Genomic DNA, 14,118 nt, shown 5'->3' with positions numbered 1-14,118 from the left:
GCAGTCCCATGCGCCATGCAGTGGATGACAGCCAACTCTTTAGGAAGCCAATTCTGGTGGGAGGTGCTAATGAGGGCTTCCCGTGACAGCTTTTCAAAAAGACCCTATGTTTACTCACAAGGTTCTTTCCACAGGTAGATTGTGGAAAACAGTTTTCACTTAAACAAAATAACGTAACACATGGCAAGTTGAGAAATGATGAAAAATTCAAGTACTAACCATCTGCACAGATCAACAGAGAAAATACAGGGGCCCAGAGTCACAGTGGACACTCCACTCAGAAATTCCAACCCGCCATGGCCCTCTCCCGCTGCCTTTACTAATGTGTCAAAGTTTGGTGTGAACGCCATGATTTAAGAAACAGAATAAGAAAGAAAAGGAGCCCTAGCCGGCTTGGCTCAGTGGATGAGCATCGGCCTGTGGACTGAAGGGTCCCAGGTTTGATTCCGGCCAAGGGCACATGCCTGGGTTGCGGGCTCCATCCCCAGTGTGGGGTGTGCAAGAGGCAGCCAATCAATGATTCTCTCTCATCATTGATGTTTCTATCTCCTTCTCCCTTCCTCTCTAAAATCAATAAAGAAATATATTTAAAAAAAAAAAAGAAAGAAAAGGAAAGAAACACCCTATGAGAGAGAATGAATACCACTGACCATGAGAAAAAGGGCAAATCCAACCTCATTTCCTTCCCCTGGAAAAAAATGGGAAGCGAACCCCTAGGAGGCACTTGGGCTGCCCACCAGCACGCATGCCTTCCCAAGGCCTGCAGACCTCTGAGCAAACCTAAGTGAGGAATCTGTGTTCCTGGAAGCCTTGGGTGAAGGGGTGGGGAGTGGCAGCTTTCACCGTGAATGTTAAAGGCTTGACGTCCCTCAAATACATAGGTTCCCTTCCTGCTGAATGAGAATATATGTACAGATGTGTGTGTGTGTGTGTGTGTGTGTGTGTGTGTGTGTGTGTGTGAGAGAGAGAGAGAGAGAGAGAGAGAGAGAGAGAGAGAGAGAGGAGGGAGCAAGATAAAAACACGTGTGTGCACACCAAATACCATAGGGAGACACCACAGTTTGAGTACCATAGGAGGAGAAAAATTTCCAGGGCAGCCATGAGAAACAAATACTGCCAAGTTCACATAGCTATACACACGCTCATCCACCTGAAAAATGTATAGCAGGGACAAGACAGAGTGAGTGTGTGTCTGTGTGTGGAGAGTGGGGCGCTACATGCATACCTTCCATAAGAAATTCCTTTCTACAGACAACTGTTTCATGAAATGCAATAAACACCCTAAAAATTCTAAGCAGCTCATTATATGCCCCCGTCTGCTTTTGTGGCTCCAAGCCAGAATCTTAACTTGTTAAGGACAACTAATTTTTGTTTCTGGCTGTCTCAGGGGCCTCTTCCGTACTCACTCTCACTTTACTTCACTGTTGACACGTTTCTGTTAACTGGGTGTCATCTGCCGGCCTTGATTTTATGCACAAGCAGTGGGATGCATTTTCCTGTGCAACAATCCGGCTTTGAGTTGCATTAGGTTTGTCATTATTCTCTCATTTTCCCCCTTGCACTTGTAACATTTCATCTCTTCCTGCCTTATTTTTTGTGAGCCACGGTGCACCCACATTATGGTTTATACATGATCTCGCTCCCTTTGAAGTCGGCGGATTGCAGAGCCCGAGCTCGTCAGGAGAAGAGCCTTGTGCCAATTTAGCAGGCTGAGGGCCCGGAGCTCCAACATCTCAATCTAAAGGGGGTCACAGGGTGGCACAAGTGAGTGTCAGCAAGAGCTGTTTAATTGCCAATCTAGGCTTCTCCATGGTGTTTAAAGTATAATGACCCATCACTTAATTCTGAGGAGTCCTGGCCCCGCTGCTGAATAGAATGAATATCAAAGGGTGTTCTGGAGCAGGGCAAGCTGCCTACATTTCCTATAACTGCCATAAGGATAATGGACCTATACTTCTGTCGCCCCATTACCACAATAATGTATTTAATTTGCTGTATACGCTTTTTAACTAGCTACCTTTCATAAGGCCTACCTGGGGAATCGCCGCAGCCCCCCTGCACCCAGAGCCCCTAACCTTTCCTCCCACCCTTCCCTTCCTTCCCTCCACCCTCCTCTGCCCACCAATAAATCATCCACTAACCTCCTAATGATAATTCAATCAATAAGCTTAACCCTGATCCCCATCCTACGGTTACTTCCCCGCTTTTAACCCCTGGAATGCACCGAGTACACAAACATGAGAGGCAACCAGGTGCGTCATGTAACTGCTGGACAGAGAGAGGTTGAGCTGCGGATCCTAAGTCCCCTGGGAGATTCCCCCTTCATTCCCAGGCTCTGCGAGGCTGTGATGACATTATTGAAGGAACACTCTTCCTCCTCTTGCTGGAGAAGAGAACACACAAGGATTCTCCTGCCTCGCTCATGCTGGCATGGCTCTAGACACCGATGTGACTTATCTATAAGCCCGTGGGAGACAGATCTTGAGGACGGCCTGACTCTATGGCATTATTACAGATGTAGGATCTGCCACAGTGGGTTTTTCTTCATGCATGGGATTCCTTCTCCCCTTCCCGCCCCCCCACACCCAAATCACTGTTCTTGTACATCGGAGAAGCAGCATCTTGGCCTGACTGTCCAGTCCTCCCTCTGCCCGTGGGTTCCCGTGTTGGCTACAGAGATTGGGGGAAGAGGCTGGGGTCAGCATCTTGGCCGTGTAATGTATGCTAATTGAATTATGCGCCATCATCAAAATGGATTAGTTGTTGCAGCCCATCAGGAAAGTCTAAACCTCCACCGATTTAATTAACTTGACTGAAAATCAGATGAACAGAAAATAAAACTATCATTAGGAGCAATTAGTGACTGCTTAAACAGACTGCTGCCAACCAGTTTGTAAATAAACTCCCAGTCACAGAAATTAGCCAGAATTAATCAGAGGGAAGAGAGAGGAGGACGGACTAGGAAGATCTAGGCACACACATGTGGGTACGTGTACGCACGCTGCATATGTACTTATATGCTTACAGGTACATGAATGTGTACATACACATGGTGTTTCACTTTCAAAGACCTAAAGCTGCACAGGCCAATGTGGCAGCCACCAGACACATGTGGCTACGAAGGACTTGAAATATGGCCAGTTCAAACTGAGGTGTGCTGTGAGTAGAAAATACACATCAGATTTCAACAACTAAGTTCAAAAAAGAATGTAAAGTCTCACTCATGCTTGCTTTACAGGGATAACATGTTCAAATGATAGTATTTGACTACACTGGGTTGAAGAAAAGATACCATTAAAAATAACTGCACCTGTTTTTTTATAAGTGTTTATTAAATTTGGCTACCAGAAAACTTAAAATTCCATGTGTGACTCACCTTAAAGTAAAATTATCTTCACCCTTTTCTTCCTTGCCTAGTACAGAGCACCCGGGAAACAGCACTTCATAAAAGCTCTGCACATTCCAACTACCTTCTCCTGCCTTCTTAAGCTCTTATAAAAAAGAGTGTTCAACCTGGCCAGTGTGGCTCAGTAGTTGAGCTTCGACCCGTGAACCAGGAGGTCAGAGTTCGATTCCTGGTCAGGGCACATGCTGGGGTTGTGGGCTCGATCCCCTGTAGGGGACATGCAGGAGGCAGCCAATCAATCAATGATTCTCTCTCTCTCTCTCCCTTCCTCTCTGAAATCAATACAAATATATTTTTTAAAAATAGTGTTCAATTGACGGACTCAAAAATTTCACCTCAAGATTTCACCATCACCCACTTAGGAAGTTCAGGATGTTTCCGTCTTTTCTAGGGAGAAATCCAAATGCTAGATGGGTCTTATGCCATCAGAGCCTCCAGCAGCAGCAGGCCCTGGGTGGCCTGGGAGCAGCCTAGAGAACTCTCTGAGAAGTCACCCCTGGCCTTGGTTGAAGGCCGCCACTCTGGGAACTCACCTGGACATGGAAGCGTTGACAGTCAGAGCTGTGGGGTAGGGGTGGCGGAATCCTCCTGTCGTGATTGGGTACACTGGCTGGCCTTGCCTACAAAGAGGGGGGTACAGAGTGAGAGAGTGCCACCAAGGATGGGGGTGGGGGGAAGGAAGAGAAGAAAAAGGAGAAGTTCTCTCTGCACAGTAAGCTTTATTCTCATTTGATCAGAACAAAAATCTTGGGGATTGTACAGGAAGGATCAAAGGGAAGAAACACAGAACAATTTGAATGCCATAAATCTGATAGGAATGGCTAATTAAATTTTATAACCTCTGCTTATGTCAATAGAGACCCTCTCCCCAAGCTGAAACTAGGTGTTTTGTTGTAATAATTAAAGGCGAAGTCTCGCTTGCTTTAATGGAGCCATCACACTAATTGAGGGCTACACATCCAAAGGAAAACAATAATGAATGTAAATTTATACCAAAATAAAGTGCAGTGAATCAAAGGACTTCAGTTGCGCTTTGGGCCTCTTTCGGTATTTAGATCTCGGTGAGAAAACATTAAATTAACAGAGCTTAATTTGTAGCCTTTTGTCAAATTAACAAGTGTTGACAAGAGTTACCGGGGGGAGAGTCCCCAAGAAGAATTGTGGGTAACCAATAGACAATCACACCTCATTACAATAATTAAAAAATACAGCAACATGCAAAGTAGCATCCTCATGAAAGACACACAACTTTTTCTGACAGAGGATTGTCTGAGTTGGCTATTCCTTTTTATCCCAGCCTTCAAATATCTCCCCATCAGCTGAACGGGGCCAGGGATGACTGAGAACTATTGGAGGAATGGTCCACAATCTACCGAAGAAGAAATGGGGTAGGAGCTCACGTTCGTGGTCCATGTCTACCTTCCCAAACAAAAGTAAGGAGAAAACAATAGACAGAAACTATGCTCAGGGTTGGTCCTCAGTGAAGCTAGTATATAGTACAAGCTTTTTAAAAAAAAAAACCTGTAGAATCTGTTCAACTTGAGGAATAAGGGTAGAATGGAGGCGGGAAGTGGGAAACCACTCCAAAATCCTATCTTCTTTAAGGTTATGAAAGGCCGTGTTCCCAAGACCCAACCTTGAGCGTTTCATCACGATTTATTCTTGCTAAGATGCAATTAATTGCCCTTTGTTTTTTAAACGGTAGAGATCACAGGCACATCGCAAAAGCATGCAGAGAAATATCCACAGAACCATGCAATCACAAAACACGCGTTACATGCTTGCACACACAGTAGGCTTATGCACCCCAGGCCTTTCTACTCTGGGATTTTTAGAACCCACTTTTTAAAGCTGTCTGAGGAAGGCTGATGGGTGGTACTGTCAAAGCAAGAGGGGGTGATTGGAAGATAAATTGTCAACGGCAGTTTGATGATCTGGGGCTGACATAGGGCAGGCCCCACAGGCTGAGAGACACGAGCTGCCCCGCCCCCACCCCTTATAATCAGCATTTAACATGTATGATCTCAGAGAGATGCTGGCTAAATAGCATGGAGCTTCTCAAGAGATAAAACTTTCCACTATTGGTATCAACCTTGAGAGTCATGGCGGGATGGAGCTGGTTGGGGAAGAGCATAGCCCCACCCCCATTCCCACCCCTGGATTCCAAAACTGGGTTCTGCCCGTTGCCCCTCTGCTGCTGCCTCAATCTGATGACAAGGCTCCCAGCTGGACTGCCACCAGCAGAAGAGCTGTGATCAACTTCATTGGGTAGAAGCCCTCAGCACCCTCTACATTTCCCTAAGTACCTGAAGGGCACCATTGGTCCCAGAGCCTTTGGGACCATGGGCTCAGAACGCTAAGTATCAAAACCCCTTTTCCTACACAACCTACCGAATGGCTATTGACCTGCCCTTGCCCCCACAGCGCATCTCAGCAAGCATCTTCCCCACGCCCCCCACTGGCCCTCCTCACCAGCCTGTCCTCTAAAACACACACATTCATGCATAGAAGAAATAAGAAGCATGCCCATGCAAGAAACAAAAAGTAAATTAAAAAATGGAACTCCTTACTGTGGTACTAACCATCCTAGCGGATGGGGGATTTGTCCTACGGTTCCGGGAGATAGTGGGTAATACGGAGATATATCTGGAGGGTGCGGAGGCCGTGGGATTCCTGGGAAAAGAAGCAGCATTTTAGGTACAAAGGAGGGAGAGAAGGAAAGAGAAACAATCTAGAGATGGGAATCGGAAAAGGGCAAAGAGAGGTACCTCTTCTGTAATCCTAGCACGAGGTTCTTTTTCTGATTATAAGCACAGGAGTTGTTGGTAAGTTTCCTCTTACTATCCCTCTACCCCCAGTTTGAAAAGTTGCTCTAGCTCATTCTAGATGGATCGATACACTAGGTCAGTGGTCGGCAAACTCATTAGTCAACAGAGCCAAATATCAACAGTACAACGATTGAAATTTCTTTTGAGAGCCAAATTTTTTAAACTTAAACTATGTAGGTAGGTACACTGTTATTAACTTAATTAGGGTACTCCTAAGGCTTAGGAAGAGCCACACACAAGGGGCCAAAGAGCCGCGTGTGGCTCGCGAGCCGCAGTTGGCCGACCACAGTACTAGGTTATCGCAGACAGACTCAGAAATACCATCTTCGGGATTTCTATCTCATCCAAATGGTGTGATTTACATTTTTTAAAAAAATCTAAAAGGCAGTGGCCCATAGCGAGTGATCAACTAGGTAATATTAATTCCTTTTGCCCTCATGACTTGTCCTTTCACTCCCTTGAATTCAAACGACTTACCTGCATGATTCTAGTTTCTGCTATACTTCGTGAGTTATGGCTTTTGACTTCTTTCAAAAAAGCTAATTCTTCTAGAATGTCCCCACCGCAGCCTAGAAGATGAGCTATAGGGGGAAACCAACTGCCCTGGCATCTTAGCCAAGGGAAATACTAAACTGAACAGTCAAGGAGACCTGGTGCACTCAGTGTAGAGATGGGCAGGGAGCCGTGGGAGGCCTGGTGCACTCAGTGTAGAGGCGGACAGGGAGCTCTGGTGCGCTCAGTGTAGAGGCGGACAGGGAGCTCTGGTGCGCTCAGTGTAGAGGCGGACAGGGAGCTCTGGTGTGCTCAGTGTAGAGGCGGACAGGGAGCTCTGGTGTGCTCAGTGTAGAGGCGGACAGGGAGCTCTGGTGCGCTCAGTGTAGAGGCGGACAGGGAGCTCTGGTGCACTCAGTGTAGAGGTGGACAGGGAGCTCTGGTGCGCTCAGTGTAGAGGTGGACAGGGAGATCTGGTACACTCAGTGTAGAGGCGGACAGGGAGCCATGGGAGATCTGGTACACTCAGTATAGAGGCGGACAGGGAGATCTGGTACACTCAGTGTAGAGGCGGACAGGGAGCCATGGGAGATCTGGTACACTCAGTGTAGAGGCGGACAGGGAGATCTGGTGCACTCAGTGTAGAGGCAGACAGGGAGATCTGGTACACTCAGTGTAGAGGCAGACAGGGAGCCATGGGAGATCTGGTACACTCAGTGTAGAGGTGGACAGGGAGCCATGGGAGATCTGGTACACTCAGTGTAGAGGCGGACAGGGAGATCTGGTGCACTCAGTGTAGAGGCAGACAGGAAGATCTGGTACACTCAGTGTAGAGGCGGACAGGGAGCCATGGGAGATCTGGTACACTCAGTGTAGAGGCGGACAGGGAGCCATGGGAGATCTGGTGCACTCAGTGTAGAGGTGGACAGGGAGATCTGGTGCACTCAGTGTAGAGATGGACAGGGAGATCTGGTGCACTCAGTGTAGAGGCAGACAGGGAGATCTGGTGTGCTCAGTGTAGAGGCGGACAGGGAGATCTGGTGCACTCAGTGTAGAGATGGACAGGGAGATCTGGTGCACTCAGTGTAGAGGCGGACAGGGAGATCTGGTGCACTCAGTGTAGAGATGGACAGGGAGATCTGGTACACTCAGTGTAGAGGCGGACAGGGAGCTCTGGTGCACTCAGTGTAGAGATGGACAGGGAGATCTGGTACACTCAGTGTAGAGGCGGACAGGGAGCTCTGGTGCACTCAGTGTAGAGATGGACAGGGAGATCTGGTACACTCAGTGTAGAGATGGACAGGGAGATCTGGTACACTCAGTGTAGAGATGGACAGGGAGATCTGGTACACTCAGTGTAGAGATGGACAGGGAGATCTGGTGCACTCAGTGTAGAGGCGGACAGGGAGCTCTGGTGCACTCAGTGTAGAGGCTAAAGGACAGGCACAGGTGTGAGTTAGGCCCGCCTGCTGGCTGGGTGCTGCTGAGTTACAGGGGCTGAGGCCTGCCCGGGCTGACCCCTGTGGGTGCAAGCCATGGGAGGCTTCTGGATTCCACGGGAGAGCATCCTGCCATCAATTCCTAGGAAGCAATCGCGCTGGGATCGACTCTGACCCCGAGGAGCTGAGCTGGCCGCTGAAGGGCGAAGCCCAGGAACAATACCACAGAACTCACACAACCCTGGAGGGAATGAGAACCGCGTGTTCGTGGGTGAAAACTATTTCTTTTATTTTTTTTAAAATTCATTCAGGAAGCTTTTAATCTGTAAATTAAGTCTCCCTGGGTGACGTTTTCATGCAGACATGGCTTTCTCTCTATTACAAAAACTGAACAGATTAGCTGGGCTTGGACCCTACACCAAGCCATTCACACACTTGAAAGAATGTTCGCAGAGGAAAAGTAAACAGTCCGCAGACGTTAATCATATGTTTTACGATAAGCATTTAAAAGCTATTCCCTGTACTACCATTATTTAAATGAGCCGTTGATGCTGCCATTCACTCCCGGGCGGCTGGCGGCCTCCTCTAGCTGCGCAGCCAGGCCCAGCCCCGCCAGCACAAAGCGGGCTCAGAGGCTGGTGAAACCAGCTCATGTGTGGCTCCATTCAGGGGCAGCAAAGGCTGCTGAGGAGGCCATCTACCTCTGCCCGACACCAAACAATTCCCTGACAGAGGGACACAAACAGCCATTTAAAAGCCATCCCTCTAACTGACTAGCTGGGAAGGGAAACCCCAGCCAGCAAGATACCCCCTGGCCTTAGCTTCCTCCCAAGACCACGCCACCAGGAGCTCCGGCTAATCTTCTTGTTTTAAATCTTGTAGCTTCTCTCTCTCCCTCTTTGGGCAAAAGCAGGGGCAGAAAGGGGGGAACAAGGCCAAAGATAAGATGGAAACGTCTGTCTGAGATCCTATTGGTTGTTGTGCGATGCCATGAAGAAACCCTGGGGGCTCGGTTTTCACATCTGTAAAATGGGCTTGTTAATGCCCAGGATGTTATAGGGGGGGAAGATGCCAAATCACCCAGCACAGAGAATGCGGAGCCCAGCAATGTGGTTTCTTGAGGCCGCACCAAAAAGTCATCATCAAGTGACTGGGGTCCCTTAGCCACCAGGGGACCAGGGCTTCGGGGAGCCGTGCACTAGGGCTCCAAGGACCTCAGGAGGAGCCCATGAGATGCCTCCAGAATGATTACTGCCTCCAAGTCTGCCTGAGGCTCTAGGAGTTGTAAGCTCCTCCAGAAAAACACCGAGTGACTTGCAGCCAGGCTCCCAAGGCGGCCCCTGCCCGGGTACCTGGAGCTCTGGAGAGACTGGAGAGACTTCCTGAAGAGAGAACAGTCCCCCGCAGGCTCTGGCTCTCCACCTTCCTTTTCAACACCCAGGAGAGGGAAAGGAGCCCCCCCACACCCCCGCCAGTCCCCACCCTTCACGCCTCCCAGCAGGTCCAGCACGCCCTCTTGAGCACACGGCCTACCTGTTTTGGGGTCTACGTCAGCTGGTAAGTGTGGAGGCGGGTTTCCCGGGGTGAAGTGTTCGTTGCTGTATGTGATAAGAGGCGTGAGAGGGTGGACATGGTGAGGGTGCTGCACCACGGGCACTTTGTTCGACTGTGGGAGGAGAGGAACAGAGAGAGGCGCCATCAGGCCGGGTCCCCGCAGCACAGGGCTCTGGGCTCCCCGGCCACACCCTCCCACCCGGACATCATCAGATGCACTCAATTCCGCCCTCGGCCCTGGCCCCGTCCATGCATCAAAAATAACAGTTACGAGACGGCGCTCTGGGTAGGTATACTTCCGTTTTTACCTGCCCACTGAGCTTGGCTTTTAAAATACCTTCTCCACCACCACCCCATCATGGAGCCCGAGCGTTGACACTTTTCCCATCAGCAGGTACAACGGAAGTGGGAACTCTCATCTCCCAGGCATACTGCATTCCTGTGTGTGTGTGTGTGTGTGTGTGTGTGTGTGTGTGTGTGTGTGTCTAGGAAAACCTTCAGTTTCAAGGAAACCCAGCAGGGCCCAATCTACCCACCCAGCCTCCTCCTCCACCCCCCACCCTCCCGCCCCTGCCCCCTCCCTGCCCCTTCGAACCAGCAGCACGGGGCCTGGGCATGCCACAATCCTTTGCAGAGAGGTGGGTGAAAAGCCCCCTCCTGGTCTGCCGGGGAGTGTGAACTTTATCAGAAAGCTCTGAACTGCCAGGCTAGCACCTGAATGTTTTATGCAGATTACATCAGGCCCGATTCATTAGGAATTTCATTAGGAAGTCATCAGGGAAATCTAATAAATTAGCTGGATGATGATGAATTGGGCTAATAAAAGGTGTGCTTTTTAGAAATGGGCAGTTGTAGAAAAACAAAGGACCAGCATTTTTATGTTTGGGAAGGGCAGGCAGGAGGAGAGCAGCAGGGGGGCGGGGGGGGGGGGGGGGGAGAAAAGCATCTTGAAGATATTTCTAGTTGCCATGACCAGCCTTTCCCAAATTATTCTCCTCCCCTTCCCCCAGCCCACACCCCCTCCACTGTGCCATGCTACAACTTAGCCCAGCAAGATCACAAAGAAAAAAATTAAGCTGAAACAAGCGAACTACTGGGCCATTTACTGAGAGTAATCCAATTGCAAAAAACCCTATTCCCAATAGAGGATTTTCACTAAAATCCTACAACAGGGACATTTAACCAGATTAGGTACCAGGGAAGATAAAGAGGCCAGTATTAGATGATGAATGGATTAGAGTCAAGTTTCATTTCAGAACGTGTCTTCATTTCCTTTTATTACTTTTAGGAGGGCACAACTTGCATTAACATCAAGGAAGAGGAATTGCATGAAAAGGAAAGTGAGGGTCTCGGGCTGCTCACTAGCGCCTCTCGAGTTCAGGGACCACCGCGCAGTTAGTTCTCATCTTTTTTTTTTTTTTTTTTTTTGTAAATAGGTGAGGAAGGGGTACAACGTAGAGTATTTCCTACCACAGTTCATTGCGGGGAAGGCATCTTTAAAAAGTGCTTCCCGCTTTCTCAGGAATATGTTTGGAAAGAAAAATATGACCTTGCTGATGCTCCAGAAAAAAGAAAGAAGAAAAAAAAACTACAGAAAAAGAGACCGAGCCTTCCCACAGCCTGATTTAATGAAGCCTATAAACAACTGGACGCTTTGGGAGAAAGCGCTAGCTGGTGGCTCACAGGGGCCTTGCGTTGTGAGTTATCAGTGTGCAATCAAAGCATGAAAATAATAAATAAATAAATAAAAAGCACCGACATTAAAATGCCAAAGCAGAGGGGAGCTTTGGAACTCAGTAATACATCCTTCAGCAGCAGCCCTGATGGTCTGGACAGGCCAAAGGCAGTGGAAGGAGAGGCCGCTGCCCCAGGGCTCACGGGCGCGCACTGAGGAGTCCTTTAGGGAATGCTGCTGTTTAGTAGGACAGCATGAGAAGTAACCAACAGGCAAGCTCCCACTGTGTGCTGGGGTGGAGAGGGAAAGAACACGGAGAGGCAGGGAGGGAAAGGGACCACCCTGGTCACATGAAGCGAAGACCATTAAGAGGAGAGGAAAAGACTGTTGCTGCCTTCCGAAGTTTTCTATTTGGTTGGGAAGATACACACCCGCTGAAATGAAAGAAAGCAGGCCAGTCCCAGACAGTTTAAAGTAACTGCAGGAAAACCGTGAAACCAGAGGGAAGAACGACAGACGGCCCAGGAGGGGAAGGAGGATGGTCACTAAGAGCTGGAAGGACTTCCAGGGAATGGACTACCGTACACAATGGAAGGAAGCAAACGCACAGACCCGAGGGCGGCACACAAGGGCTGGGGGTGGGCAGCGAAACTGGCAGTTCGAGTCAGGCATCTCTCAGGGTGCTTATCACCAACTCAGCTCCCTGATCCCAGGAGAGCTTCCGGTACAGACCTGAGGAAGTCTCACCTGGGTCCCGCTGAGTGCCATGACCCCTTGACCAGAGAGCCAGGCAGGCACAGACAAGCACACAGGTCCTAGGAGACCTGTCCTACTCATCAGTCAAGTCCTAGTGTGTAAGAGAATCCATGGAAAGGGCTTAGCACAAACCCTCCCACCGGTAAACACAGGAAGGTGGCTCACTACACTGTTACTGTTACTGTTACTGTTACTGTGATTGTTAGGGAGAAGCTGCCCAATGTCGTGGGTTTTGGCTGCGGTACAAAAGTGCCCATTGCACAGCTGTCTTTCAAGCAAGACTAACAGGAAATGGGGTGGGTGGGGGGGAAACCTTTCTCTGTTTGTCCGGCAAAGAATAAAGACAGCTTTTGGGCAACAGTGGTGTTATTTGGATGTATGCAGAATTTAAAAGTTAGCCCGGCTGGTGTGGCTCAGTGGTTGAAGTTGAACTATGAACCAGGAGGTCACGGTTTGATTCTGGGTCAGGACACCTGCCCAGGTTGTGGGCTCGATTCCCAGTAGGGGGTGTGCAGGAGGCAGCCGATCAATGATTCTCGCCATTAATGTCTCTCTCTCTCTCTCTCTCTCTCTCTCCCCTATCTGAAATCAATAATAATGCATTAAAAATGAAGTCTCCCTTTCTCTTAGGTACATGTATAAAGATGATTCCAACGAAAGCTGGGCACCTGTCCTGGCTGCCATCACCTGATACTACTTGCGCACCTGAACCTAGCCAACTGTTTTTTTCCTGTTTAATCTAAACTCGAAAGCATAGGGGTGGAGTGAAGGGGATTTGAAATTATATATATATATATATATATATATATATATATATATATATATATTTCCTTTATTGATTTCAGAGAGTAAGGAAGAGGGAGAGAGAGATAGAAACATCAGTGATGAAAATCATTCATTGGCTGCCTCCTGCATGCCCCCTACTGGGGATTGAGCCCGCAGCCCAGGTATGTGCCCTTGGCCGGAATCAAACCTGGGACCATTCAGTCCGCAGGCTGATTCTCTATCCACTGAGCCAAACAGGCTAGGGCATAAGTATTGATGGTGCCTTTTGGAGGGAAAGCAGACATGGTGCTGTTTTCTGACCCTACCTGCCTACCAGGCAGCTCATTACAACACAATGTAGCCACAAGTCTCTCCAGGTTGACTGGTTCCCAAGCAAAGCAGGGATGTGGTCACAGATGCAAAAGCTAGGGTCTAACTCCCATGGGCCTCCTGCACCTGGGTGGCTTTGACAAGAGGATGTTCTTCCTGAAAAAGCCTCGTCTCTCCACCTCAGAACCCCAGCGTCTTTTCTTCCTGTGCTGCCTTACGCCCACTGCTGGGGTCATGAATGTACCTCTCTTACGCTCCTTAAGCACAAGGACTGTGTCTTCTAGAACTCTGTGTCCCCTGTCATGCCCTGCCTGTGCGAGTGCTGAGCACAATCTCACAAATTGCACAAGAACCATCAAATTGCAACTGCAAGTATAAGAAGAGAAGACAGAGCCAACCTCACAGATCCATCGCAGCCAATGAGAGTGCTCTCTGCATGGAGTCTATGCAGAATCGTGGCACAGAGCTAGGAAACCACCCAGCCTAACCCTTGTTCCCACAGGGCCTTCTGTGGTTTTAGAGCTCATCGCATGCCCACGGTGACCAAGGTAAATCCGTGAATTCAAGGAAGACCTGGTTTAAATTCTACATCACCAGATTAGCTATACAACCTCTCCCAGGCCTCCGTTTCTCTGTGAATTCCAGGTGGGAACTGTACCTACCTCAGAGATTTGTAAAAATTAAGAGACCCTGCACGTACAGTGCTTAGCACAGTGCCTGGCACAGAGCTGCACATGCAACGCAAAGGAAGCTTTGACAAACACCACCCCGTGAACGGTAATGATGAGTAATGTGGTCATAGATGCAAAAGCTAGGGCCTAACTCCCATGGGCCTCCTGCACCTGGGTTGCTTTGACAAGAGGATGTTCTTGT

At 48.9% G+C, this 14,118-nt stretch overlaps 1 protein-coding gene across 22 annotated transcripts in view; it reads right to left on the bottom strand.

The window, feature by feature from the left end:
* Positions 1–14,118, bottom strand: part of TCF7L2 (transcription factor 7 like 2) — a 197,184-nt gene that overhangs the window by 17,623 nt on the left and 165,443 nt on the right. For all 22 annotated transcript variants that reach the window (XR_013996738.1, XM_081104672.1, XM_081104673.1 and 19 more), the window contains 3 exons: positions 9,699–9,831; positions 5,977–6,079; positions 3,940–4,026 (listed from right to left, as the gene is read on the bottom strand). Coding sequence is in view for 21 of the 22 variants with exons in the window: in XM_081104672.1 (XP_080960798.1) it covers positions 3,940–4,026; positions 5,977–6,079; positions 9,699–9,831 (323 nt within the window). In the remaining variant the exon portion in view is untranslated. The remainder of the gene's footprint in view (positions 1–3,939; positions 4,027–5,976; positions 6,080–9,698; positions 9,832–14,118) is intronic.

The sequence above is a fragment of the Myotis nattereri genome (assembly GCF_964212035.1).
Source record: "Myotis nattereri genome assembly, chromosome: 13".
NCBI lineage: Eukaryota > Metazoa > Chordata > Mammalia > Chiroptera > Vespertilionidae > Myotis > Myotis nattereri.
The sequence above is the reverse complement of the archived record's forward strand: the minus strand, read 5'-3'. Positions and strand labels throughout refer to the sequence as shown.